Source organism: Solea senegalensis, linkage group LG15 (genome assembly GCF_019176455.1).
Source record: "Solea senegalensis isolate Sse05_10M linkage group LG15, IFAPA_SoseM_1, whole genome shotgun sequence".
Lineage (NCBI taxonomy): Eukaryota > Metazoa > Chordata > Actinopteri > Pleuronectiformes > Soleidae > Solea > Solea senegalensis.
The window spans coordinates 3,117,624-3,145,557 of record NC_058035.1 but is presented as its reverse complement, the minus strand read 5'-3'; the positions used below and the strand labels follow the sequence as shown (position 1 = coordinate 3,145,557).

General features: G+C 39.7%; 1 protein-coding gene across 3 annotated transcripts; it reads left to right on the top strand.

Annotated features, from left to right (window-relative positions):
• Positions 1 to 324: 324 nt before the first annotated feature.
• On the top strand, positions 325 to 27,921 carry slka (STE20-like kinase a). Of its 3 annotated transcripts, none has more exons than XM_044046544.1 (19): positions 325 to 945; positions 5,070 to 5,234; positions 7,132 to 7,180; positions 8,550 to 8,699; positions 9,500 to 9,572; positions 10,275 to 10,469; positions 10,696 to 10,777; positions 11,666 to 11,800; positions 11,902 to 13,152; positions 13,250 to 13,380; positions 14,052 to 14,175; positions 15,316 to 15,495; positions 19,275 to 19,346; positions 21,307 to 21,436; positions 22,454 to 22,578; positions 22,672 to 22,866; positions 23,852 to 23,977; positions 24,598 to 24,711; positions 24,865 to 27,921. In XM_044046544.1, exons 1-19 carry the CDS (start codon positions 796 to 798, stop codon positions 25,009 to 25,011), a joined length of 3,594 nt encoding a protein of 1,197 aa, XP_043902479.1. In that variant the 5' UTR covers positions 325 to 795; the 3' UTR covers positions 25,012 to 27,921. The 3 variants fall into 3 exon arrangements, with proteins under 3 accessions (XP_043902479.1, XP_043902478.1, XP_043902480.1); XM_044046543.1 differs by lacking the exon at positions 19,275 to 19,346 and adding an exon at positions 16,980 to 17,072; XM_044046545.1 differs by lacking the exon at positions 19,275 to 19,346.
• Positions 27,922 to 27,934: the final 13 nt, after the last annotated feature.

The following is a 27,934-nucleotide window of genomic DNA, read 5'->3' as shown; positions in this document are numbered from 1 at the left end:
GAAAAGGTGAATTGTTGTACACACATGTGAAAGTGCAGCTAGTTCCTGTTACAAAGGCTGTTTCAAACCTCAAATTGGATTTGCTTGTAATGATCGGGTAGCAGCAATCTGTACCCTCACCATTAGAATTTTTACGTACTACTGTTAAAAAATTATTCCCCTAATGTTTTAAATGTCGCAATAAATATCACAAAGTATGCATGCAATTTATAAATCAATTAATTGTTTTTCTCTGGCAAAAAATAAAGTTTGTTTTTTTTAATTTGTAAGTGCTTTAATTTTGAAGTTTGTAACCGGATAATCAAGTACGCTACGTTGGCTAGCTTAACGCTACTCGCTAACTTCTGTGCGGTCAGCCAACCGAAGCATGAGGTCTTTTTTGGGCTGTGTGTATGTATTTCACCATCGTTTAACGGTGAAATGGTGAAAATGTGGCGTCGTATGTGACGCGATGGTTGGTATTTACGACTCAGTTTCATAACCGTAAGCCGCGGAACTCTCCTCTCTTCTGCCTCACCTCTTCCGACAGTGAAACACCGCTAGCTACGATGTGACTGCGAAGACCCGCCGCCGTCAAAAGGGAAGTTATAATTGGCTTTATCGTAGCCGACTACAACACGCGTGTCTGCTCTCGTGTAACGCATGAACGGACATTTAATTTTTCCTTTTTTCTGCCCCCGATTCACGATTGAGCTCCGCGGTCGGAAAGAACCGCTGTGTTTTGTCGCGGCGGCGGAAATAACCGAAGACAGACGCATCCTCAGCACTCGGTAGTTCCTCATAAAGCGACAAAACATGTCTTTCTTCAATTTCCGGAAGATATTCAAGTTGGGGCCCGACAAGAAGAAGAAGCAGTATGAACATGTGCACAGAGACGTCAACCCGGAGGAAATATGGGACATTATCGGGGAGCTGGGAGATGGGGCGTTTGGGAAAGTGTATAAGGTAACGCACCACATCCGCCTCGGGGTTTCACTCATGTCCATTCTGTTTTATGTTGATGTGTGGATGATGCAGGTTAAAATGATTGCTTCTCGTCCAAGCCACCAAATACTGTACATGTCCTTCTCTAATCCTGGTCAGGACAGTTCCCTCACACGCATACTAGGGATGGAACATATCAAAACATCACGATACGACAATACCGCGGTAATAGCCCACGGTACAATTTGTATTGCGATACTGTCATACTAATACACACTCATTGGCCACTTCATTAGGTACATTTGACATTTAATAAACCCAATGAAGGCCTTCGCTCGACCTGGGATCTGAACTGGCACCCTTCGTGCTGTGAGGCAACATTGCTAGCCATTGTAGAGCTTGTTCCCAACAAAACACATCTGCGACAACTAGGTGTTTTTGTTTTTGAAATGTCATAACATTGACAATAGCATGAACATGTCTAACTCAGTCCAATACTTTGCTCCTACCTGTCTGCTAATATCTATCTGTAGAGCAAATTTAAACTTTTAATGATGGGCCATGGTGGCTGGGTTGTAGAGCGAGTTGTCTTTTAAGTTGAAGGTCAAGGGTTCGAAAGATATGTAGAGCTGCAACTGACTATTATTTTCATTATGCTGTGAACTCATGTATGGTCATCTCTTTATTATTTGAATTGCTGTAGCAAACTGTTTCCTATCATTATCTATCAATCTGGTCATTCGCCTCTGTTTTTGGCTCAAGGAGGCATTTTCACCACAAGACCATGTCACTCACTGGATATTTTTATTGTTGTCAGCTCATTCTGTGTAAAGCAGTTTATGAAATACTTGGACCAGCCTACCTGACACCCAACAATCATGTCACATTAAACAGATAAGATAACATAAGCAGTAATAATTCCATGGTACAATATGAGGGCCTGCTTCATACTCTCCATGTGTGGAGAGAGTTGCTACACATTTTTGCTGTGTAAATGGCTGCGGTTCTGTTCCAAACATGTGTGCTCAATCTCACATTTTTACTGCACTGGCAGCAATTTCCCTCTAGCAGTTTGCCCCCATTTGTATTTCATTGTGTTCCGTTGAGTCATGGGCTGTACAGGTGGATCTGTGGTTAATGGCAGATCTCCTTACATAACTTCTCTTCAAAGAAGACCATGCAAGCATCCACAATCTTCTTCACTGTTGGCTTCTTTGACCAAAACAAGTGTGTGTGTGCGCCACAGATTGGACTTGGATGTGTATTGATTCATGGAACTTCCACGTTCCATCCATACTTCCATTTTCTACCGCTTTATCCTCCTCATGAGGAGAGCTGGAGATTATCCCAGCTGAGAAAGGGTGAAATGTAGCGTCCACATACAGAGCTGAACAACCATTAACTCTGACAATCACACCTACAGTCAATGTAATCCCCAATTTCCATGTTTTTGGAATGAGGGAGGAAGTCGGAGTACCTGGAGGGAACCCACACAACAAGGTTATGTTCTTGAAATATCAGAATATTGACAATACATTAACATCTCTAACTCAGTCCAGTACTTTGCTGCTACCTGTCTGCATAGATCTGCCTGTAGAGCAAATATAAACAAACCTGACTCTGATAATACTGTGTCCCTAACAGCCAGAACTCCCCACTCAACTTTTTTTTACCCCTTAGGACGTTTGAGTAGTTTTTAATGTGACTTTGCCATGTCATTGAGAGGCACCTGGCTTCAGTCAGTCTGGTGAAGGTGTGGTCCACAGCCACACAAAATAAACATGGACTCGCTGCTGTCAGACTGGATTTCAAAAAGGCTGTTGACGTCGGAAAGGTCCAGAAACTTGAGAGTGGATGTCCTCAAAAACATGTGTCACCCCATTCCCAGAATTGCCCACTTGTGGTAAAATGACAGGAGCAAGTGAATGCCATACACAATGTTAGGTGCACTCAGGTGCGGATTTTAGCCATTAACCTTTTGTAGTTTGTGAATGTGCATCTCTGCTAACTGTTGGTTCTCTGCAGGTTATACTGTGGGCTGAGGTTACGGTTATAACAGCCTGGTAAATGTGCTTTCTTAAAATAACCTATCATTTCATAATGATTACCAAATGAGAAACATTGATTTTCTACTCGTTTAGTTGAGCTCAGTTGCAGGAATCATCTTAATGAATTCAAGCTTCCTTTGTTTGTTGTTGAACAGAAGTTTGTTTTCCCTTCCTTGATCAGTTATTGTCAAATACTGCAGCCAGGAAATCTCTCATAGCGATTTTTCAAGATTTTTTTTAGCTGATTAGTGACTGAAAGCACATAGCACTGTGGATTAAATATGCACCTCTTAACGTACCGAGTCCTTGTTCCTTCACACAGAGGGATGGGGAGGAGTTCTCTCTTCATCAGGTCACTGTGCCGTCGGCGCATGTCATCAGTTATTTCACAGGCTTCTGATTGTTGCCTCATTTGGGTGGGGTGAGCAACGTGTGAATCAGCTGTTTGAAGAGCATGAAAACCACAGTGTCATCGTCAGCACGACACAAACTCTTTAGATTTAACAGGTTATATTATAAAATAAAATATTTGAAAACGTAGATTTACGTAGATGTTTCAAGCTGCTGTCAGTTATTTTGTCTTTTGAACAACTGTTTGCTTACTTCCAGTTCACTGCTGTCACAAGCGTCTCTATGTTCAACATTTTTTGAACGTTTTCTGGCATTTTATGGACCAAACAATTATCGAGAAAATAATTTTGTCGGATGAATAGATTACGAAAACAATCAATAGCTGCAGCGCTACCTGAAACCTGGCTCAGTTTCAAGAAATGTCTTCATATACTCAGACCCCTCCAAGACTGTGTGTAGGCCTTTAGTGATGGCCTGTGTAAACCAGACATCAGCCAGTACAAAGGGAAATAGGTTTGCAGTGTGTCAGGTCAGACGTGTGTAAATATAGGATCTGACACACTCTGCACCAGTTGCTCCAAACCCGCCCTCACATTTCTTTTTCTTTTTTTTCCTTAACTCCCTGAGATTGTGTCTGTATCCATAAACATTAGGCCCAAAGCTGGTCTCAAAATAGCTTCTCGGCTTCTTGTGTGAAGGGCTGTGTGGTATTTTTATTAGGTATTAGTATTAATCCAAGCACAGCCCGATCCGGAGTAGGGATGTTGAAATGTGCTATGAATATATACTTATGCTCATAAATGGTATTAAATCACAGAATTAGTTGGTATAATGTGACTAAACATGTTGTCTCGCAGTGTCAGTGTGAGAGGAAATAAAGAATATGAGGCAGAGGAGGAAGTTGACAAGTTTCACAAATGGAGATTTAGCGTGAAAATGCTAGAAGATGACAGGGTGTGCTGTAATTATTTTGACTTCGTCGGGTTTTTTATCTGCAGTAGGTTTCCCTCTCAATATAGAACACCACGTTTATATAAGTAAACTTTATTTAGACTGTATTTATTAGGACTCGGGCTGTTGCAATAAGAGCAAAAATGTAATTCTGCAGCTGTACAGTTGCTGTGTCCCTGTGTGAGCACCAGTGTGTGACGAGCTGACATGCTGTGGCAACGTGTTGTGTCACTTCCTATAACCCACTTTAATTTAGCGTGGTGCAAATGTACCAGGGCCGCATCTAATAATTATGTTCATAATTGATTATTCTGTTATTTTCTTGATTGATCGATTAGTCTTGGTCCATAATATGTTCTCAAATGTGTCAGTTGTAATGATTTCTTTGTTATACGGAGCAAAGAAACCAGAAAATATTTACTTTATTAAGAAGCTGTAAAATCAGAAACCTCATTTTAATTATTTAAAATATCACTTAAATCGATTAGCAAAATAGTTGGCCATTCATTTAATAATCGATTATTATTTATTTATAGAATACATAGCAGGAGACTGCTCTCAGCTACATAAAGTCCTCCTCTGTTCTCCTCTGCTCTGGCTTCAAAATAGCTTTTGTTTTAAATTAAATTGTTGATGTTGACGGATGTTTTCCACAGTAGCTGCGCAATACACTGACCAACAAACTCACACCACACAGTCCCTCTCTCTGCTCTGTCTCTTTTAAACATTTGTTATTGTAAGAATCCACAGTCCTCTGTAATTTCTTATTTCGGTTGTGGTCGATGTTGTTTACAGGCTCAGAACAAGCAGAACGGGACTCTCGCCGCTGCCAAGGTGATTGACACGAAGACGGAGGATGAGCTGGAGGACTACATGGTGGAGATTGAGATTCTGGCCTCCTGCGACCACCATCACATCGTCAAACTGCTGGACGCCTTTTATTTTGAAGGCAAACTTTGGGTAAGCATGCAAGCGAGCGCCTGACTGACAGAACACTTTGTTTTTCTTCTGTGTTGCTGTTGATTTTAATCCAAGGAAACACAGAGGCAGTGACCTAAGTCAAGACTTTCCCTGTCGCCGACAAGTGAAGGTTTTAAAGCCAGTCATGTGACAAGGTCAGAGGTCAGTGTGTGGCCACGGCGACAGGATTGCCTGAAAGAAAACATTCCCGATCGTTGAAGGAGCTTTCTGATAACGAGCGAGGCCTACCACTATCATAATCAGTGATGATTTAGTCTTTACTGAGGCAAAGCAAGTAAATGTATGAGCAGAGAGTTGAGCTCGCAGCGCACACTTTCAACATGGTCAGTTCGTCTCACTCTGTGTGCCACATGAGGCCGTAGCGCAATTAGGATCTGGCAGGTGGTTTCATGTGACTGTCCCTTGTGGTCTGTCCACATGTATAAGAAGATAATGGAGTGGCTTTGGTGGCTGGAGAAAGTGCCTGTTAATAATTCAGAGGAGCATGCACGGTTGTCCGTCCTTCCCACGTCTCTGAAGCAGTGCGATGAATCAGTAACTGCCTCTGCTTTGCAGGATTTGGACTTGATTGTGATTGTATAATACTGTGTATTTATGTTTTCTACTGACAGACAGATAGCCGCCATGGTTTCAGACACTGTACAACTTAAAAAAGACAGAGAATTTATTTCATGCATGTGATGTTTAATATTAGATTATGCACACTTACTTTTAGCTCCTGACCGTGTTATGGGAAAGCAGATTACATGCGAGATTCCCATGGCTAAAAGCCATTTGTTACAGTATGTAGAACAGGAATAACCACTTGGTGACTTGGATTTCTTCTTTCGTTCTTTGTTTGTGTCTCTGAATAGAGGGAGGTGCTCGATTGTCGCTCTGATTGATTTATTTATTTGTTTATTCATTTTGTCTGTCATATGATACCCCGAGTGAGTGATATGCTGGCAAAGTCAATAAAACAGTAATTGCTGAGAATAATTGCAACATAACATCAACTATTACAACTGATGTCTGGAATTGGACACTTTTTAATATGTCCAAAACTTCAGACCAGATCAAGTCTAGCCCTGCAAATAACTTAGATTTATTTTTATTATTGATTAATATGTTGATTATTGTCTCAACTGGTTGAAAAATTAAAAATGTGAGAACATTTTCCAATTTTTCCCCACATCTTCAAATATTTTCTCACCTTTCTCACCTTTTATTCTAATTATTTGTTTTAGGTACAGCATGATTAGAAGAAACGATTGAAGAATGAAATTGTATGCTCAGCAAATCAAGTATTGCTTACCAGAATCATTTTTCATTAGAATTTATACTGAAAACAATGAATCTATTGATTACTAAATTAATCGTCAACTATTTTGTTAATCAAACAAGCATGCTGGGTTTTTTCCAGCTTCTTTAATATGAATATTTTCTGGTTTCTTTGCTCCATATAACAAAGAAAATATTAAAAGAAGACATTTAAGCATCTTTTCAAGCTGTAGGAATTTTTTTATTTTTTTTTTACAAAGAATCAATTAATTGAGAAAATAATCAACAGATTAATTAATTATGAAAATAATCATTAGTTGAAGCCCTAAAATATAAACGTAAACGAAGCATTCACACTGTAAATAGCAGGAATTAATAATAAACTGTAAATAGAAAAGGGAGTTCTGCTGATGTTTCACTCCAGTAAATCTAAAATGTGTCCTGAAATGGGAAACTTAAGATATTTTAGGGTCTGATTGATCAGTTTCTCGGAATCACTCCACAACGTAATCAATAACGTAGCACGGCGATGCTGATGTCTTCTGTGGATAACTAAATAATGGCGTTGTTGCATCAATCTAAAAAAAATTTTCCCCACTTTGTTTTAAATTTCTAGATACTGATAGAGTTCTGCGCGGGTGGTGCGGTGGATGCCATCATGCTGGGTAAGTCTCTCATTCACTGAAGGAAACAGAGTTCTGGAGCCATTTCTTTGCTCCGTCCCCGAGTGCCAACTCGTTTTATTCCAACAAAAAAAACCTCAGTGGGATTTTTTTCCAGTTCTCTACCAATGGAGAGGCCATTTCAACTGTGTAATTACTGTAGCTCAGATTTCAAGGAGTGGTTTGTCCACTTTTTTTTTTAATACTGGCATTTTCTCTTATACTGAAGGTAAAATAATCACCCTCACAACTTGGTCTTGCTTGTGAATTACTACAATAAGGAGGATACCAAATAATTCACTGCACTGTTGGGTGTACAGTAAATTCTGCTCTGTGGTCTGATTCACCCAAAAGCAATTTCTTCTGCCAGGATTTGTCCAGTCATACATGCCGGCTGGTTTAAGGGTGGAGTATTGTCCTCCAGTTGCTATTGGACACCACCAGACCATCATTTTTAATGTAACCATGTCCAACTGGCCAGTCTCTGCTTTCTAAGTTTATGTTCAGACAGTTGAAGACAGTTTACCCGTGTTTTCAAGCATGGATACTAGCGCTGTCACTTTTTCCAAAAATCCAGTTCAGATGAATATTATGTGACGTGTTATTAGAGGTTTAACAACATTGTTCATTATTACACTTACCATTAGTCATGTGAGGTTAATTACTTGTGGCACTGCCCATCTGAGATGCCTCTTCTGTTGCTGCACTTGGGTGGAGCTAAACTGCTAAACTAAACACATGAGTCTGCACCTTTTTCCAATGCTTTCTCATCTACGGTGGAAAACCTGAAATATTTCCATTTGCTTTTCGGATACTTTTTTTTTTTTGTCATGATTGTCGACTCAGGAGGATTGGCTTAGTTTTGCCTGTGTCCTCCATTGTCACAACAGAATTTGAGGTTAAGAAGTTGCAGAACTTTAAGAACTTACTTTTGCTGATGGATTCAAAGAGGATTCACTGTGCCCACAGTTGGTTCATGCAGTAGTTACTGCAAAAGGTGTGATAGGCTTCTAGGATGTATATTTTTAAATTGTAATGGGTTTTTAAGTTGTCTCCAACTTTGACATCTGACGATTGAAATCTGATAAATTGTGTTTTTTTTATCTAAAACAAGTGCCTGACATCTGAAAGCGAATGTTGTCACAGACAGATGATGCACACAAATACCTTTTTGCACGCTTCAACAACAAATGGATATAGATAAATAGATGAAAAGACATGTAAGATAAGACATAACCTTCATCAATAACTGACGGTGCCACACGAAAAACACCATACGACTGTTCTCATTCAGATACTATCCACTTCCGTCTGGTAATCTGAATGTAGCCACAGAAACTGCAGAACAACATGTGCACTTGTTTCTCCACAGAACTGGAGAGGCCCCTAACGGAGCCCCAGATCCGTGTGGTGTGTAAGCAGACCTTGGACGCCTTGTGTTACCTCCACGAGAACAAGGTCATCCACAGAGACTTGAAAGCTGGTAATATTCTCCTCTCCTTGGATGGAGAGGTGAAACTAGGTATGTACCTCTCATTTTACACCATTGTGAAAATGTTCCCCTAATGTGAAGGATTTTTCTGGAAGAGATTATTATGTGTAGATGATTCAGTGGCAGGCTTTCTCTCAGATATATGTCCTTGGTGGCCAGTCTAAACCTTCCCACACGGCCAACGCTAATAGATTTTTAAGAAAAAAAAGATAATTAGTGAAAGTCAGTTATGGATCTCATTCCCAGTCTGTGCAGTAGCAACCACCAATGATGCACAGCACCGTCATTTCATTGGTAAAAAACTGGAATGAGTCATTCACCTGGTGTCACTTGAAAACATTTGAAAACAAAGTAATGTCTTCTCTGTAGGCCTGTTTTTTTTATACATCCTTTACTGTACTGTATGTACCCGAGTATGATGCACTGAACTGGTTGCATAACATTAAAGAACTATGTGTTTATGTCACTGCTATAGCGTCCGGAGCTCCTGGATCCCTGATGACTCATGTCCTATAGAGGCAGAGAGTCGTGTCAGAGTCAGGCAAACAATACTTATCAGCCGGTCTCCAGAGACTTAATGATCTCTCTCGTCCTTTAATGTGTACGTACTGACAGTGATGTGAGGAAAAAGAGGTAGAGCAGGCAGAAATAGTTGCACGGATAATAGAAGTACTGGAACCCATGATGGACTTCTGTCCATTAATGGGGTCAATTCAGGAATGAATTATATTATTATAATAACTGGCTTGCTCTTGTTGAAATGAGTCATTTAACCGTTAACTTTGATTCTCGTGAAAAAAAAACAATCAAAACTCTTTTTCTATTTTCAGCTGACTTTGGGGTGTCTGCTAAAAATACCAAGACGTTACAGAGAAGAGATTCTTTCATCGGCACTCCGTACTGGTGAGTCATGCAGCCTGGATACACAAGGGCACTTACTTACCCGTGTCCAGCCGATAATCGTGTCGCTCCCACAGTTTTCGGTGATGTGTCGTGACATTGCCTCGCTGAGCAGTTTGAAGGCGTTTTTTTAGACGTGGGAAGTCCTCAGACTTTAACATCCGGTTCGGAGGAGTTAGTGACATGTGATGATGTGACTGATGAGTGAAAAACACTGCAGCACCTTTCTCTACCTCCTATGTGTTGGGTTTATGGTTCATTATTTGCATAATTAGCTACTGCTTCAAAATGTTGAAGCCTCCTTTTGTGCTGCCATGGAAACAGTTCGGCACAAAATGGTGGCCTCAAACATATTTATGGTTTGTATGTTCAGATTCTGCCAATAAAGCCTCCGGAATATAAATGAATGTCCTACATGTTCCTCACCAAAATGACAGCTAAAGTGGGTGGAGCTTGATGTATCTTATCACATATCAAACTGGAGAAAGCATCCAGAAAATGGAGGCTGCACAGTTTCCCTCAGTGCCAATACATTCCTGTCCTGAATCTGAATGTCTTCCTTAAGCTATAACCTACATCTTGAGAAAATGTCATATATAAATCTGTCCTTTACTTAACACACACACACACACACACAGACACAGCCTAAGACATTACATGGTTGGCAGAAAAAGCACACATTTCATCTGCCTTTCCCTCTTGCAGGATGGCTCCGGAGGTAGTAATGTGCGAAACGTCCAAGGACCGTCCGTACGACTACAAGGCCGATATCTGGTCCCTCGGGGTGACGCTGATAGAGCTGGCAGAGATTGAGCCACCCAACCACGAGATGAATCCCATGAGAGTGCTGCTGAAAATAGCCAAGTCCGAGCCGCCCACGCTCATGCATCCCTCTCGCTGGTAAGGTGGTGATAGATAGAGAGGTGGCACTGGAATGTTTCTGGTTTGCAGAGAAGGATGATGTGGATGTGTGCAATGTGTTTGATAAATTGTGTGGTAAATTGTTATAACTCAGCCACATACAGAAAAAGAATGCAAGCCTGAGATAGAGCTCTATTACATGGCCAAGAAATTGATTTCTTCTTGTTGTTGTTGTTGATTTTTTTATTTTTTTTGTCCCTGAAAGGTCACCAGAGTTTAAAGACTTCCTGCGGAAAGCACTTGATAAGAATGTGGACAATAGATGGAGCTCGGTACAGCTTCTACAGGTAAGCCGCTTTAATCCACTCACAGTCTGTTATCTGTCAGTGTGACCGCATGCACAGTCTGTAATATAACCCTAAAGAATGCATGCATGCATGTACATACACACACATGAAGGAAAAAGGCTGTCATTATGTGCTGGGAAGAGCCCTGGCCTGAGGCATCACAGGTTTATGGTTTGTCTGTCGATTCATTTGTACGGTCCTACACATATGTCCACCATTTCCAGTCTCGTGAACGCAGTATATCAGAGAAGGCCTGGAGGAACAACTGTCTATATGGACTCGGTGATGAAATGATTCTTTGACCCCAGATCCAAGGAAACGCTTCAGGGGAATTTCTCTATCAGTTGTATACAGTGATAAGCTTTCCTTGGAATATGATCTAAGACAATGTTGTATCACATCCTAAACTTTACATCATTCACTAGCACAATACATCTACTAGGACTTTAAATCTCACTGCTCCTCTGAAAGTGATATTTTTATTATCTTGTCTAATTCCTGCCTATGACAATCCCATGTCTAAGAGCCAGAGCAGCAAGAATGTCTCTATTGTTGACATTCTGAGGTGAAAATAAAACTTTAACTGCCAAGTTGTTAACATTTTATGGTAGCTGTGAGGATGTGAAAAGACACGTGAAATCAAAGTAAAGTATCTGTAAGTATGTATGTAAGTGTGTGTGTGTGCACAAGGAAATAATCTGTACACAAAAAATAACTCTTTCTTGGCCTCTCGGGACTCTGTGTTCTTCCAAATCTGTTGTTTTAATGTGGTTAAAAGAGAATTGTGCCTATAAGTCTGTAATTCTAGTTTTCTGTTTTGACATCTGTGCCATCTGAGCTTTCTAATTCAGTTTGATGTCTCGCGTCTCTGTCCGTCTCTATCTGCAGCATCCCTTTGTCACCAGTGTAACTGATTGCAAACCTCTCAGAGAGCTCATAGCCGAGGCCAAAGCTGAAGTCACAGAGGAGATTGAGGAAAGCAAAGAGGAAGAGGAGGAGGAAGAAACGCCTGATACGCCTGTGGTAAGTACATTAATAAACAAAAAAATGATGGATGTGCTCCAACAGCCAGTGTCCATCTTTATGAAAGACAGTGCTAAGACCTTTTCTGTCTGTAATCTCAGGCTGTTCCTGGACATAAGCGAGCGCCATCAGATGTCAGTGTTGCCAGCTCAGAGGATGACAAAGCCCCACAAACTCCCTCTACACTGGAATCTGTTACAGAAAAGACAGAGGCAGAACCTGCCGTGGACCACACCAGCGATAAGCTCTCAGATGAAGGACTTGGAACAAGTGAGGTAGACAAAACCGAGGAGGAGAAACTCAATGAAGTGTCTGACGCCAGTAATGAAGACCTGGCTTCCGGCGTAGTCGAGCCCACAAAGGATCAAGTCTCACAAGATCTTCCTGAGGATAAACCAGAAGATAGTCAAGGTGAAGAGGTTCCTACTGAGCCTGAAGCAGCACGACCTGAAGAACCCACAGATATCAAAGATGTTGACACAGAAGATCAAGAAAAGGAAAAGGAGAAGGAGACGCCTGCAGAGGAAACAGAGGATAAACCTCCTCAAGTCACGGCAGAAGAAGAGGTACTGAAACCTGAAGATGTAAAAGAAGAAGAAGAAGCAGGCACAGAAGACTCTGGGAAATTACAAGAGCAACCAGAAGATGCACTAGAGAAACCAGAACCTGTATCAGAAGATGTGGCACAAGTAGAGGAAGAGAGCAAAGAAACAAGTGAGGAGACTCCTCAGCACAAAGAAACAGAGGACAAAATAGAAGATGCATTTAATGATGCTGATGTAAATGGACACACAGAGAATATAGAATCAAATGTGAAGGGCACATGCATAAATGGAGAGACGGACACAAAGTCAGGCGTGGAGGACTCCTTCACTGGCATTTTGCTGGAAGAGACCAAAGAAACCGAGCCAGAGAAAAAGCCTGAAGAGGAGGTACCTGAGGAGACAGAGGAGACAGAGCAGCCCGAACAAGAGAGTGAGAGGGAAGAGAAGGTGGAACTGGAGAAGGAGGCACCAGCTGAATCCATAATTGGGGTCAGTGATGAAATCAAAGACATCTCTGAAGGTTCTCAAGAAGTGGCACCATCTGAAGACATCCCTGTGAAGAAGGAAGAGGAAAAAGCTGCCCGCGCTGATGAGAGCATTTCCCAAGATGCTGTGTCTGTTCCTGGGAGTGAAACTGACTCAGAAACCAAGGTGGAACCAGGAAGTCCAGCTGTGAGCAAACCAGATGTGGAGAAGGACTCGGACTCTGGAAGCAGCTCAGCCGCCGATAACAACAGCCTTGACCTGAACCTGTCCATCTCCAGCTTCCTGTCCAAGACCAAAGAAGGGGGCTCCATTTCTATGCAGGTAACCGAAGATCAGCCTCCTTTTACATCTTCATTTCTTATTATATCAACGTGACTTTAATCATTGTGCATTCACAACATCCCTTTTCCAACTGTAGGAGTCAAGACGTCAGAAGAAGACGCTGAAGAAGACGCGTAAGTTCATGGTGGACGGCGTGGAGGTCAGCGTGACGACATCAAAGATAGTGACGGATAATGACACCAAGAGCGAGGAGATGAGGTTCCTCAGGTACGTCTGTACCCAAACTCACTGTGAGAATAGGATATTTCACAATCATGTGCAATGTACATATCACAAACGACAGGTGCTTATCGTAAACACCGCTTGAACTGCACTGAATGTAGATTGGTCCTCGTGCTAGTTTGTATTTGGACAAAAAATTTTTTTATTTTGTATGCATTTTGTCATTTTTATTCCATAAGCAAGGCTGATCACACTTGAGACGAGAATTGTTAGACAGTTGCAAAGAGACATTGCATTTTTATTCATTTAATTCAACAGTCCAGGTCGTAAGGGATGTTTGTTTTAGTAGCTGGAAAAAAAGGTGGCATTAAGGTTTTATTATTTATTCTTTTTAAATAAAACCATGGAATGTTGAAATGAAAATGAAAAATGCATTTCATTTTTTCAGAGTCTTTCTTAGCAGTGAACTCAAATTAGTAAGAAAAGTAACACTTTGCAATAAATATATTCAACAGCGTTATCTGACATTGTGGAGCTCTAACACTAATGTTTATGAAGAAAACCTAAATAAAATCCCATATCTGGAAATGAAAAGCAAAAGTTTTGATTGGGCAAAAAACAAACCAAAAACAATGCTCACAATGGCACACGCTGTTGAGTTTGAGATGAGGAAATGTGGTTATACCTTGACTGCTCTGTTGTTGTGGTTTCCTCAGGCGGCAGGAGTTAAGAGAGCTGCGCCTCCTGCAGAAAGAGGAGCACAGGGCCCAGCAGCTGCTGAGCAACAAGCTGCAGCAGCAGAGAGAGCAGATCTACAGACGCTTTGAACAGGAAACTACTGTGAGTCACTTTGTTCATACCACAGCAGTGTGATGTTGTTGGTTGTTTTTTTCTAAAAAAAATCTGCTTGTTTCATGTCAAAGTTGAAAATATGATGCTCGGTTTTATAAGTAGGTTAAAATGACTATATAGTTGTCTTTTACAGTCAGTTTCCCCCTTCACTTTCTGCTTCAACAAACATTCTGATATTTATCTGTATGAGCTCTTTTTTTCCTACAACAGCTGAATGAATGGCACAAAATCCAGAATTTCAACTCACCCTCTCTGTTCACATTGAGCAATAAACAGTTAAAAGTGCTATTTCCTCAATATATATACATAGTGTGTGTATATATGTGTATATGTTTGTTTATGTATGTACAGTATATTAAATTAGTTTTATTAGGACATGATTTTCTGTTACGAAAGATCTAGACAATTATAAATGTCAATTTTTTTATTAAACATAACAGTGGATCTGCAGGTCTCAGGAAGTAAAATTAAAAATCTTTTTTTAAGACAATCATGAACGTAATTTAAGATGTGTTTCATGCCCGCACTATCAAAAAAAACCGTATGAAGCATAATGGAGGAAAATTGGTCCCAGAATTACTTGCAAAGTAAATTGTATTTATCTATTAACATAACTACACAGAATTCTCTGAGTAACAAGTGCAATGTTACATTACAGAATCACCTCATATGAATTTATGCTGGTTTTGAAATGTTTTCCCAAAATGAAACTAGAGTAACTGACAACGCTGTATTTCAGACTATTTAAGGCCAGATCAGTATGAATTGGCTTGTGTGCCTGTCGCTCCTAATCTGGCCTGCCTGTGGGAGCACGGCCCGGGTTGTACCTGCTTCGGGATTGACTGTAATATTCGATTCAACACCAGACACGAAGCAGCAACAGGTAGACAGTGAGTTGCAGCAGCATTCATAGAATTCATAGTCCGTTCAACCTCTGGAGAACAAAACCTACGAAGAGAAGGAAGTTTATTGATGCGGCTTTGCATACAAAAAAAGAGATGGACAGCAAATGAGGCAAAACTCAGGCGAACGTCAGTGTTGTGGCTTTTATCTTGTTAAGCACTTTGGTCAAACCCTGGCTGTTTTTAAAAGAGGAGAAAGAAATAAAGTTGTCTCTTGTTTTTTCAGGCTAAGAAGCGACAATATGACCAAGAGGTGGAAAATCTGGAGAAGAAGCAGAAGCAGACCATTGAGCGACTGGAGCAGGATCACACCAGCCGACTCCGAGACGAAGCCAAGCGCATCAAAGCGGACCAGGACAAGGAACTGTCCAAATTCCAAAACATGCTGAAGAACCGCAAGAAAGAGGTACGGTCACTCACGGCTGCTTCTGCTGGGAGGTTGGTGGACCTTGAGGTCATAGAGCTTCTGCATGTCATAGATTTGAGCTGTTTTAATATGGCAGTTTGCTTCTGTGACTCAACAGTGTCATAATTATTCTGTGGGAGTGGGTCGCTTTGCTCGTCTGCCTGTTACTGTATGTGAGCAAAACATTGCATCAGACAGACTTGTGCTATCTTTCTTCTCGCTCCATGTTGATGTATCTATTATTCATCTGCCCCGCAGGCTTCTGGTTGCTTTGGTGCTACTGTGCGTTATATATTTAGAGAGCAACTTGATAAAAACTTTAACCTCAAAATGGAGTTAAAACTTTTTAAAATGATGGAATGAGCTTCTCATTACATTACATGCTTTTATCTGTATTTGTCTGTTCTGCATCTTCCTCTGTTTCGGAGGCCCCTAAAAGCTTTGGTGGAAGTTTGTGCGTTTCGCTTTCTGCGGCTCTTTTATGGCAGGCGTGCCGTTTGCCACCCTTTGTGCTTCATGATGATAACTCGGTGCTGGTTGTGAAGCTCGTCGTTTGCTCTCTGGGCTTCTCAGTTTTTCAGTGCGTTTCATGTCGGCTTAAAGTGGTCGCTTCAGCTCTGCCTTGCTCTTGTCAAGCTGCGAGAACACAAGCTGTCGCCTTCTGATGAAAAGTACTTCAAATGTTGCAAAAATGTTGTGTTAATGTGTTAATGTGTCATGTGTTCACTAACCATGTTTCTCGTATGAGTGTGTGAGGTTTCTTTGGTCGTGTAGAGGCTGATTGGTGAAGGTTTTTTCCAAGTGATGTTGGGCTCATTTTGGGGAAAATGATAATCAGAGTAACTGATATGGAAAAACAAATCAATATTACATCACCAGATACTTTGATTGGATTGGGTTTCTGGCATCCATTTGTCTTAAAACTAATCAATGACTAAATATGATTTGCTGTAGCTCTGTCTTATGATAGACAGACAGTCGACAGTGCCACCTTGAGGTTAAGAGAAAATGTGATTTTCTCTAAATCTTTTCTTTTAATAATGAAGATTTTTCAAATTGAGATTCAGTCAGACATTCAGAGATTGTTGTGACCGGGTGATTCCAACTCAGTTACTCTGCTTTTTCAAATTTATAAGAGTCAGAAAATGAATCTGATGGCTGTGGGATCTAATCCAATGCAGCTGTTTGTTTACGACTAACATCTTCTACCACGTAGCAACATGTATTGCTACGATTTTCTTGTACTTTTCTCTTGATATGACTCTCTAAAAACAAACTACTAATCAAAGGGACTGGCTGACTCGTTCAAAGAAACATGACCGCGCAGAACGTGGGATCTCGGGGTGCTGGCTTTAAATCGGTTGGTGGCTGGGTGCAGTACCTGCGTCCTCTCATAGAGGGCAGTGCATGTCTTCTTGGGCCTTGTTAGACTTTTCCGATCATAGTACATAGAGCATCTACCAGTTTCTGCGTACACACTTTAGGTCAAACAGGAAGTCGGACAGTCACCCAAACACATGAGAAAAGAGCTCTTGAAACGCTTAAAGGAGGATCTATCGCTCCTCAAGACTGCAGAGGTAAAAAGATCATCTTCTGTGTCTTACTCTGTGAAAATGTAAAGGCCTCTGTACATTAGACGTGGTTTGTTTATTTTCTTTTGTTTTTTGTTGCATGTTTGTCATTTTTGATCATAATAGCTTTCACATAATGGACAGGATTTCACTGAGTGATAGTTGCTTTTCGTTAACTTCAAAGTTCCGACAGATTCACATCTAACCAATCAGAACGCACGTTGTTGATGACATGACATTAAAAATCTTCAGAAATGCAAATGTCATAAAATGCTGAAATGTATTGGTCATTTCTTAGTTATAAGGAGCAAAGAAACCAGACAATATTCACCTTTTAAGAAGCTGAAAAATCACAGAAACTGGTTTTAACTCTTTAGAAAACACTCCGAATAATCGTTTATCAAAATGGTTGGCGGTTAATTTAGTAATCAATTAATCTAGTAATTTCAGCCTAAATAAGACATTTCAGAAATTCTATGGACCAAACGCTTAATCGAGAAAATAATCAATGAATTAATCAATTATGAAAATAATCATGAGTTAATCATTTCCTCTCTTGTATCCACGTATTTCTTTTTTTTAGCAAGTAAATTAGTCTTTTAATTATTTATTTTTTGCTTGTTCGCATTGTGCTTAGCATGAATATTGCGTCAAAATTTCCTGCCGTTTATTTGCAGCGTTGTTGATGTGCAGAGGCCTTTAAAGGTAATTTTTCTTCTTTCTTTCATCTTTCTCTCCCCCCCCCCCTTCACATACAGTATCTTGCTTGACTCATGTGACACATTCATATGTACACACACAGCAAATAGAAGCCGTGTGTCTGCAGTCGCTCCTTATTTTCCAGAGCCGTTGCTCTGTGTGTTTCAGTCCATTCATGGAGGTTTAACAGGAGCATTTTGACTTTCCCTGTATGTGGTGTTATTTCAGTCCATTTGACTTCATGCGCTACATTTAAGCTGATGCAGATAATGTTCCGCAGTCGGTGTCTACAGGAGTTACCAAGCGTAAATTATGGTAGAATAGAACTTAGAGGAGGCAGAGAGATGCAGCAGTGCTCCACAGTTGTCCCCTCACGTCGCTGAATTGTGTACACCTCTTTAATTTTTTTTGTGGTAATGTTGAATCAGGGCAGTGTAAGGACAGTGTAAAAGTTTTTAATCGATATTGGACGTTTTAATCCCCACATTTACCTTTCAAAGGTCAAGTTGCACCTAGGGACAACTGCACTGTCTTATATTTTAGCAGAGGTTGTGAGTGACGCTCATATGATGCATATATTCAGTTGAAGGACATTTCAACCTCTCAATTCACACCCTGTCTGGAAGTTATTGTTATTATTAGAAGAAGAAGAAGAGCCCCATGTGTATAAATCATGAGACTGAAGACATTTGTCGACTATTCAAGGAGGTCGAACAATAGCTTTTTGACTTTGCCTTTAATTTATGTGGCGTTATTAAGGCATTACGGGCGAGGATCGTAAATCACGGAGCTGAAGAGTGTCTGATTCACGGTGTGTTGTCAGAGTAGATGAAGCACCAGGTCCGTTTGGTATTTAACTCACTCCGTGTTAGGAACACCTAGGAACAGTTAAATGCAGCACAATATAAAACATTTAATTAACACACTCGCAGAGGTGTTAATTATGTATGTTTTTATTTGTGTTAATAATACATTAAATAAACAGGGTCATAGTGTTGTACTGGGCTGCATTACTGTGCAAGTATTTCTCACTTCTGTACATAGTGTCCAAGTCCACAATGTGAAGCCAATGCGGAAGTGTTGGAAGTCTGTATTCTGTTAAATGACCACTGGAGGGGGTTTATTTACATCTGTGAAAATAATCTCACTTTGTATCTTTGATGAATCTCACGTATGTCATGTGGACAAAAGTCTTTGTTTTCTTTCACATTAACCTTCTGTGAACCATCATCATCAGCATGGAAAATAACAACAACAAAAAATGCTCGTTTGCTGCTGGAATTATGACAAAAGTATGAACAACTAATGAAATGACTTCCCTTCACCTAACATCTACGTAGGAATGAGCTGCACGCTTTAATCTCACCGATATTCCCAAAATGGAAAAGGCTAGCTTTTGCATAACTGAGGTTAAGATTTGTGTATGAGTGTGCATGTGAGTATTTCCAGCCCTGCCTTGTGCTGTCTGTGCCTGATCTGGGTGAGTGCGTTGTGTGTTCTCCTCCACAGGCAGTGGCCCAGGTTATGATTCAGTCTTTTCAGTTGTCCTCATGTGCACTCTTCAACGCTCAGATGCAGGATGTAAGTCCCCCACCACCACCACCACCACCTTCACTCCCTCTACCCTGTTTCTCCTTCTCTGGCCCATATGTAGATGTGTACAAAGTTGAGTGACAGGGTAGTGTTAGTGTGTGGTGGTTCAGTGATTTATCCCATGTAAGCATGGGCATGGGTGTGTTGTTGGTTTTATCTCTGTGTTTTGTGTGTCGTGGTTCTCCCCTTCTTCTTCTCCTGCTCAGTATTTACAGTTTTCTCCTCCACCAGTCCACAAATGTCCCACGTCTAGTCTGTTTGTTTTTATATGGTTATTATTAATATTTCCATCAAAATCAAGTAAACATGTTCAGTAAGGGTGTTCTTGTTGTCGACACTGTAGACTGTATTGAGTGGACGTAATCTCACGGTTTCCTCCTGATGCCACCTAGGAGAAAGAGAATATATCTAGAGGCCACTAGGGGGCGACTCTGCTGGATGTTAAAGTACTCCGATTGAATGGAAGCCTATGGAAAAATTATCCTTTCCCCTAGATTTATAACGAGTTAATTGTCCCGATCTCTAGTTTTGGATCTTCTCCAACAGGATGTGTTGTCAGTGTTGTACATTATATTCCTGATTTAGAGGGGAATGATAATAAAGTAGCGCACATCAGTGGACACGCAGTGTGTTTGATAGTGGTACAGTCTAATAGGAACCTGTTTGCACTCTGAACGACTCTGAGCTTCTGTTTGCAATTTGTCAAATTAAGATTCTGGAAGTTTCCCAGCAGTTCAGATTCTTAGGGGTGATGTGATCATGACCAGTTGCCACTTGGTTTTGGTATTGCATTTGCCCAGCTTGTTTTGGATTCAGTATCATAATAATAAGAAGAATAATAACAATAATGATAATACTAGGGACAATATTGGATTTGTTCTGATGCCTGATATGCCAATATACCGATAACCGATTTCGACCCGTGCACCCACCTGCAGAGGTAATTTAATCTCTTCCGTAGTGAAATTAACATAATATTTTTCATACTCATGTTGCAGCAGATGTTGATGATAAATAAATGATATTGGTAGAGGGCACAATCATATAAGTGAAGGAGGTAGCAGCTTATTCAGGTGCATGTTTTAGTCGTTTAGTCATATCGCTGGATCTTGACGCGTTTGCTGATATCAGATCCTTTTACCGATAATATCGTCGGTCCTTTATATTAGGGCGTAACAATTCACCATTTTCAAAACAAATCCCTAAGGCTCTGTGTAAGGATACATGTTTTGGAGCATTTTTCTCACCCATGGTTTATTATATACTTTTATTTTACATTTTAAGTCGTCATCCTTGCATTAGAATGTACTAAATCTGTTAAAATGTGAATTTTGAACTGAAGCTTGACTTTGAGTCTATGATTTGGTCCAAAAAAATCTCAATTACATACTTTCTTTAAATTTATGTTATTTAGGTTTTCTTCTGAAAAAGCCAATGATGATGATGATTTATGGCGAATTATAAAGACTTTGCCACTCGCTAGTTGTTTAAAAAAAGAACATAAAAACATCACATTGTTTTTAAATGATGTGTAAATTTAAAATAGATGTTTATGTAACGAGTCGTCTCTGGATGATGTAAATGTCGATGTGCTGTAGATGTTGTCTTACATAAAACTGTGGATCTAAATCTCAACACAACTGTTAACTTCTTTCTTTCTCTCTCTCTTTCTTCACCTCCATTGTGGATCGTTGCCATCCATGATCTCTGAGTGTCCTCTCCACTGATTCCAGTCGATGATGTGGCATCTCAGTGCTCTCTCTGTGTTGTGTTGAATTTGAAGTGGATGACTTTTTTTACGACGTTATATGATGTTATATTATCAGGCACATCAGGTGTCCTTTTATTCTGCGTCCCGTCTCTGCTCTTTACTGTCCCTCTGTGATTCACCGCCCTTCCTTTGTGGCCTTTTCTCACTGTGTCTCCTTCTCCTTCTCTGGCTCTTCAGGAGCAGGAGTTCCTCCAGAAGCAGCAACAAGACCTGGATGGAGCTTTGAAGAAAATCATCCAGCAGCATAAACTGGAAATAGCCACTATAGAGAGAGACTGCCTCAACCACAAGCAGCAGCTGATGAGAGGTAGGAGCTGGAGAATGAGCCGACACAAATACAAAGGCTTTAGCAAAACCTTCACCAAACTCCATTGAGAAAATCTGTGTCACACAGAGTTGTTAATCCACTGCTGCCTCCATCAGTACGTTCAGATATGTTATCTGATCACTCAAGTGTTTGAAATCCTTTTTTCAGATGTGGACACAAACCTGCCAAACAAGGCAACAGCAGAGCAGCAGCTCCAGTGTCTCTGTGAGATAAAATTACGATTCTCTCTATGGACTCTGGTGTACGAGAGCGAACGATGTCCAGACGTTAGTTCCCAGTCTGTCTGAGAGCAAGATATTATAGATTTAAGATGGTGATGATTTTATTATAGGTGACCATTTTGTTAAGTGGCTGAAAATCTGTTTTTGTCCTTCTGCCCCTGCTGGCAGCCATTTTGTCAGCTGTCCCTTTTAAACTAAATTTTGTTACTCCAAAGGGAATAAAAGAGTGAAGAGAGTTACTGTTGAGTATCTTTTCAGATGTGAGCTCTAGTTACCCTTTGCAAGGCTTATCATAGTCTTAAGGACACACCCTTATATGTATTTTAGTACGATTTAATAATCAAATTGTTGGAAGTTGCTCAAGAAATGTACCACTCACACCAAATTAAAAACACCGGTGGAAGACATTATTTATTTGAACTCCCGTGATGCATTCACATTATCTACTGTATGTTTAGACCAGGCTGTCAAAGAAGCCTCAACAACAACCTCAACAACTCTGCTTGAACATCTTTTGGATTTAAATTCCCTTTGTCTATTTTATAGTATGAACGGACCAACATAACATTTCAGAAATATAGTCTTTATGCTTACATTTAAATATAAAAATGCATGCCAGAAGCTCCTACACCATGTTGTCAACATGCAGAAAAATGAGAACCGATGGTCCCCACGCGTTGCCCGTCTGTTGTCATCACTCTGATCGCCACCGTCTTACTCACATGTTTGTGTCTGATAAACTCACATATACGTGATTTTCTCTGCGCGTCTGCAGCTCGAGAGGCAGCCATGTGGGAGTTAGAGGAGCGCCACCTGCAGGAGAAGCACCAGCAGCTGAAGCAGCAGCTTAAAGACCAGTACTTCCTGCAGAGACACCAGCTGCTGAAGCGGCACGAGAAAGTAAGAAAAACACACACAGAAAAGTCTTCGTGTAGAAAAGTGCGTTGTTTTGTTGTTTCACCGCTGAACTCAAGCGTTTGGTGTCGTCTGCAGGAGATGGAGCAGATGCAGCGCTACAACCAGCGGCTGATCGAGGAGATGAAGAACAAACAGACTCAAGAGAGGGTCCGTCTGCCCAAGATCCAGCGCAGCGATGCTAAGACCCGCATGGCCATGTTCAAGAAGAGCCTCCGCATCTCGGTCACTGCTGTTGTCACACCAGAGCAGGAGAGAGATCGGATTAAACAGGTACAATTCAAACTGATTTCTGGATTATTATACTTTTGTGAGTTTAACTTTGTTCTGATAAAACCAGTAGATTTTCCTGGGAAGTTGTAAGTTAGTGCTAAACCAACCAATCACTATTTAAAATCATTTGAAAAATCATTTTTGTAAAAAAAAAATATAATATTACAACATTTTGTGCAATCAATGGTGAACAAATTTGTGAATCTTTTGGGAAACAAAAATGTTGTTTGTAATATTATATTGTAATATATTATAACATTTTGTTCATGTAATTATTTGACGAGTACATACAGTATATTGATGTTTAATTTAATTCAGTTTCTTCCTAACATACTGTGACGAAGTATTTCTCTTGTATATAATTCATATATATTTTTCTCTTTTTTTACACTCTAGTTTTATATAGTTATGTAAATCTCGCATAAAGTCACAGCATCTTTAATTTAAACCCATTTACCACAGAGATTAATAAAGTAGTTCTGATTCTGACAAGAGAATTATTCGTCTCCTCACCAGTCTCTTGTGAAACCACCAGGCACAAAAAGGTTATCTGGTGCCTTTATAACACTGTAAATATATTAATAAGAAATAAATTAAAATAACACACATGTCTCTTTGAGAAATACGACCACATTTGCATCATAATTCCTGTCGGATTTTCATATTCCATATATTTGACATTCAAATCAAACCTCGTGGACAGCAGGTGTGTGACGACGCTGTTGTTGTGGTCTGTCGCTGGCGCCTGGATTCTGATCAAACATAAATGTACAAAGACAGAAGCACAGTCGCTGTGTTCCACTTGCAGCTCACCTTTATCACCACACGGCGGTGATGGAGATCTTTGAGCTTGTGGACGACGTGTTCTCAAATCTGAACATATAGATCATTTAGTAACTGGTGACATATTTAGTGCTCAACCTTAAACAGATTACTGTGGTTATAGGCAGTGTTTTTGTTTAATCCATTTTCTTATTTGTAACAGTTTGGTGCTCAGGAAGAAAAGAGGCAGAAGAACGAGAGGCTCCATCAGCACCAGAAACACGAGAACCAGATGAGAGACCTGCAGCTGCAGTGTGACTCCAACATCAGGGAGCTGCAGCAGCTACAGGTGGAGATTAAACACACATACACACTCATGTGAATTCATACTGAGACAGTGGACTAGGGCTGAAACAATGAATTTGTTTTTAATCGATTACTAAATGAATCGTCAACTATTTAGACAATTAGTGTTTTTTAAAGAATTAAAACAAGGTTTCTGGTTTTTCAGCTTCTTAAATGTGAATGTTTTCTGGTTTATTTGCTCAATTTAACAAAGAAATCATTGAAACTGAATAATTTTGGTTTGTGGACAAGACTTTGAGAACATCATTTCCAGGTTTTGAGATGTACATGATGGTCATTTTCTGACAATTTACCAAAAAATGACTCCATTAATCAGGAAATATTCAACAGATTAATCAATTATCAAAATTATGAAAATAATCGCTAGTTGCAGGTCTATAATGAACTGTGATTGTAGGATGTAAAAAATCAACAATAAGAGCAAAAGACTTTGATCTTAAGACGCAATACTGATTTAAAATAATAAGTACAGTATATTCAGTATTTAAGCTTTGAAGGTTGAAATGATTCAGAACTACAATTGTTGGGATTTTAAAACTTATTTTGTAGGTCCGTTTATTAATCCAGGACATTAATCTTGCTTTTACACACATGTTCTTCCAGAATGAGAAGTGCCACCTTCTGATTGAACATGAGACCCAGAAGCTGAAGGAGCTGGATGAAGAGCACAGCCAAGAAATAAAGGAGTGGAGAGAGAAGCTGAGGCCCAGGAAGAAGGTAGCTACCTAAAAATGAAGAATACCTTAAATTAAATTGCCTTTGTAATCATTATGTTGTCAGATTTTTAGCTCCTGCTGCTCAAATGTTGATGTTTGTTCTTTTTGTTTGTGTGTGTTTGACTGGTTTCTTTGTATTTGCCGCCCCCTGCAGGCGTTAGAGGAGGAGTTCATGCGGAAGCTCCAGGAGCAAGAGGTCTTCTTCAAGATGAGCGGTGAATCTGAATGCCTTAACCCCACCACACAGAGTCGAGTGTCCAAATTTTATCCCATACCAAACCTGAACAACGCCGGTTTATAGCCTCACGTCCGTCTGTGCTGTTAAATTTCAATCTCCTCGGTCAAACTCGGCTGCGTTCACAGGCTCTTCCTGGTGGATCAACGCAATTTCTCCAACCGCTTAGCGTTTTTAAAAAATAGTAATAAAATGGTCTTTACTTCTTTGGCTCCACCACGAGCAAGCATGACGTGCCTACACTCGCACTTAATTCATTTCTCTTGGTTTGTTCAGAGAAATTGTCCCGATGGATAATATGCACTTTTTGAGCATGTTGGAAAATTTAAAAGTCTGCGTTTGGTAGCAAGAGTCAGTGCTACTTATCACTTATGACTGTAAGCACAGCCTGCTACTGTATGAAACATCTCCAGTGCCTCATATATTATATTATTATTTTTCTGCATCCAGGCACTCCTCTGTTTTTACAACTCCCACTGAAAATAGGTTAGGGTTAGGCCAAATCCATACTAATCTGTTTTCAGTTAAAATTTGTTTTTCATTACCCTGGTGTTTTAGAGTTAAAAGTGTAGTGTAGATGGATAGTTATTTTCATAATCATCTTCTGAAAAAGAGCAGAAAATGTTGATTTGAACTAAAATGAATCAGTTTTATTGATTTCTGTGTTAAATGGAGAAAAGAAACTAGAAAATATTCACATTTACAAAGTTGAACATTATCAAAATAGTTGACAATTAAGTAATCGTTTGGTATTTATTAACATTGATTAGTGATTAATTTCATATCATGGGTTCTTGTGAAATCTTTTTGAAAATCACCCTAAATGGACTTTGAAAGTGCTTGAATTGTGTGCAAGAAAGAAGGACTTAAGCTTAAGCTATGTCAGCACATTCAGTCCTTGAAATTTATGGAACTGGTCCTGGAAAGCCCTTGAAAAATCCTTGAATTTTTATCAACTAAGGTGTGGGAACCCTGTTTTTAAATGAAAACACAGTAGTATGGATATGGACTTGGTGCACATAAATACCATCTAATTATTAGTACCCGTAATAATAATAACCACAAAATGAAGATAACTTTTCATAATTTCATATTAGCTGGTGATAAAAACAACCCTGAGGTTTTTGCTTTGCAGTTTGGGAGGTCGAGCTGTTTCCTCACTGTGTCATCGAACTTTGTCCATCTGTTGCCATGAGTCAGAAAAACAAAAAAAAAAAAGCGCCATGTTTTGGATCATAAACCTGTGAGTTAAAATGAAAAAAAGGAATGTTGTTTGTTGTTGCTGCGAGTGAATCGTTACATCATCTGTACACTCCATATGAAGTTAAATCAGATCGTGTGCTCACTGTGACGGTTTTACAGTCTCCAGAGACGAGTGAACAAGAAATACGAGTATTGCTTTAGCACCTTTCACTTCAGTGCTGGACTCCAAACACACACATAATAACTCTATTTATACACTGAGGTGAAACGTTTAGTTTTGTTACGTATAAATCTCCTCATAACCATAACCTGAGTTATTCTGAGCAGTGTTGTGTAAGAATGGGTATCAAAACAAAAATGATAACAGTGCCTCATTGGTCAATATTGCAGAAGACGAAGAATCAATTATTTTCAGGACAAACAATACTTATATCAATATTTATATTTATTCTAACTTTTCTATATAATGGACAGATATCAGACAACGCTAGCACAGACTATTAACATTTCTCACTTCCACACCTCAGTTTTAAAGCTGAGCAGCGCTAAATTTGGCCAAAACAACTTTAAATTAAATTAATTTAATCAAATTAAATTCACTAGCACAACATACCATTATTGTGATGTAGTGCAGCACGTTTGCCTACTTTAGCAATGCTGCTATTTAGCAGAGCTAGCGTTTAGCAAAGCTGTCGTTTAGCAGAGCTAACGTCTAACAGGGCTAGTGATTAGCAACGCTGGCGTTTGGCAATACTAGCGTTTAGCAATACTGGCGTTTAGCAATGCTAGCATTTATCAAGGTAGTGTTTAGCAGAGCTGGGGCTCAGCAAAAATAGTACTGAACAAAGATATTGCTTAACTGGGCTAGCACTTTGTAAAGCTAACTTTGCTGCTGATGGCATTACTCGGGACAATTCTGCCGTCTCATAGTGAGGTAAGATGTACATTCTTAATTTCTGTGTCCTCCGCACCAAATATATAGAAAAGTATTAATAAAGAGTATCATTATTGATTAGAAGTATCAGTGATAAAGTCCTGATGATACCCATGCCTAGTTGTTTGGTGTGAAAACAAATGGATTCTAAAGGAATGTAAAGCTGTTGATTTGCACTGTTTAGCCACAAGAGCTAAATAGAAAAAAGAATATGCAGTAGTGAACTGTTTATGACAGTTAGTCCTCTTTGTCTCACCTAAGCCTATTCAAACCCTGCCTGCTTTTTTAAAAAGCAAAAATTAATAAATACATTTTACTTTTTGTTTTTCAACTTTGCCCTAAATATTTTATGACCATATCTAGTTTCCTAAACCGCTTGTTCTGATTTATTGACGCTGTAATCAAGATTTACGGTGAGAGCAGAGTTGTATGGATGATGAGTGCTGTATCTGTATGAGAACAAATGTTTCTCGCTGTATTTTACGTGCAAAGTATTGATGGTCCAAAAAAGGAGACAAAGATTAAACTGATTTCGTTTACTTTGCCACTGCGTCACTTCCACACGTGTTGTAACCAATGATCAAGATGCAGAAATCAACATTGATGAAGTGTTTTTGTCACGAATGCTGGATTTTTATCGGTTATTGGAGACTTTTTCCTCTTGTGAATTACACCATACGCCCCATAGATTTCAGATATTTTTTTATTTTAAGTTACAGCATTTTAATGTGTCGTCAAATTGTCATTCCACCACAATGGATATTCTTAGTATATACATTTTTGATGTCAGATTAAATGTATTCAAAAAATTGTTAATTGTAAATAAAATATTGACTGTTTATCCATCAGATG

Excerpts from the sequence above, each read along its gene's own strand:
- slka (XM_044046543.1), top strand. The coding sequence starts at position 796 with ATGTCTTTCTTCAATTTCCGGAAGATATTCAAGTTGGGGCCCGACAAG. Across the intron at positions 11,801-11,901 it reads AAACGCCTGATACGCCTGTG|GCTGTTCCTGGACATAAGCG; the intron begins GTAAGTACATTA and ends CTGTAATCTCAG. Across the intron at positions 14,176-15,315 it reads GCTTTGAACAGGAAACTACT|GCTAAGAAGCGACAATATGA; the intron begins GTGAGTCACTTT and ends TTGTTTTTTCAG.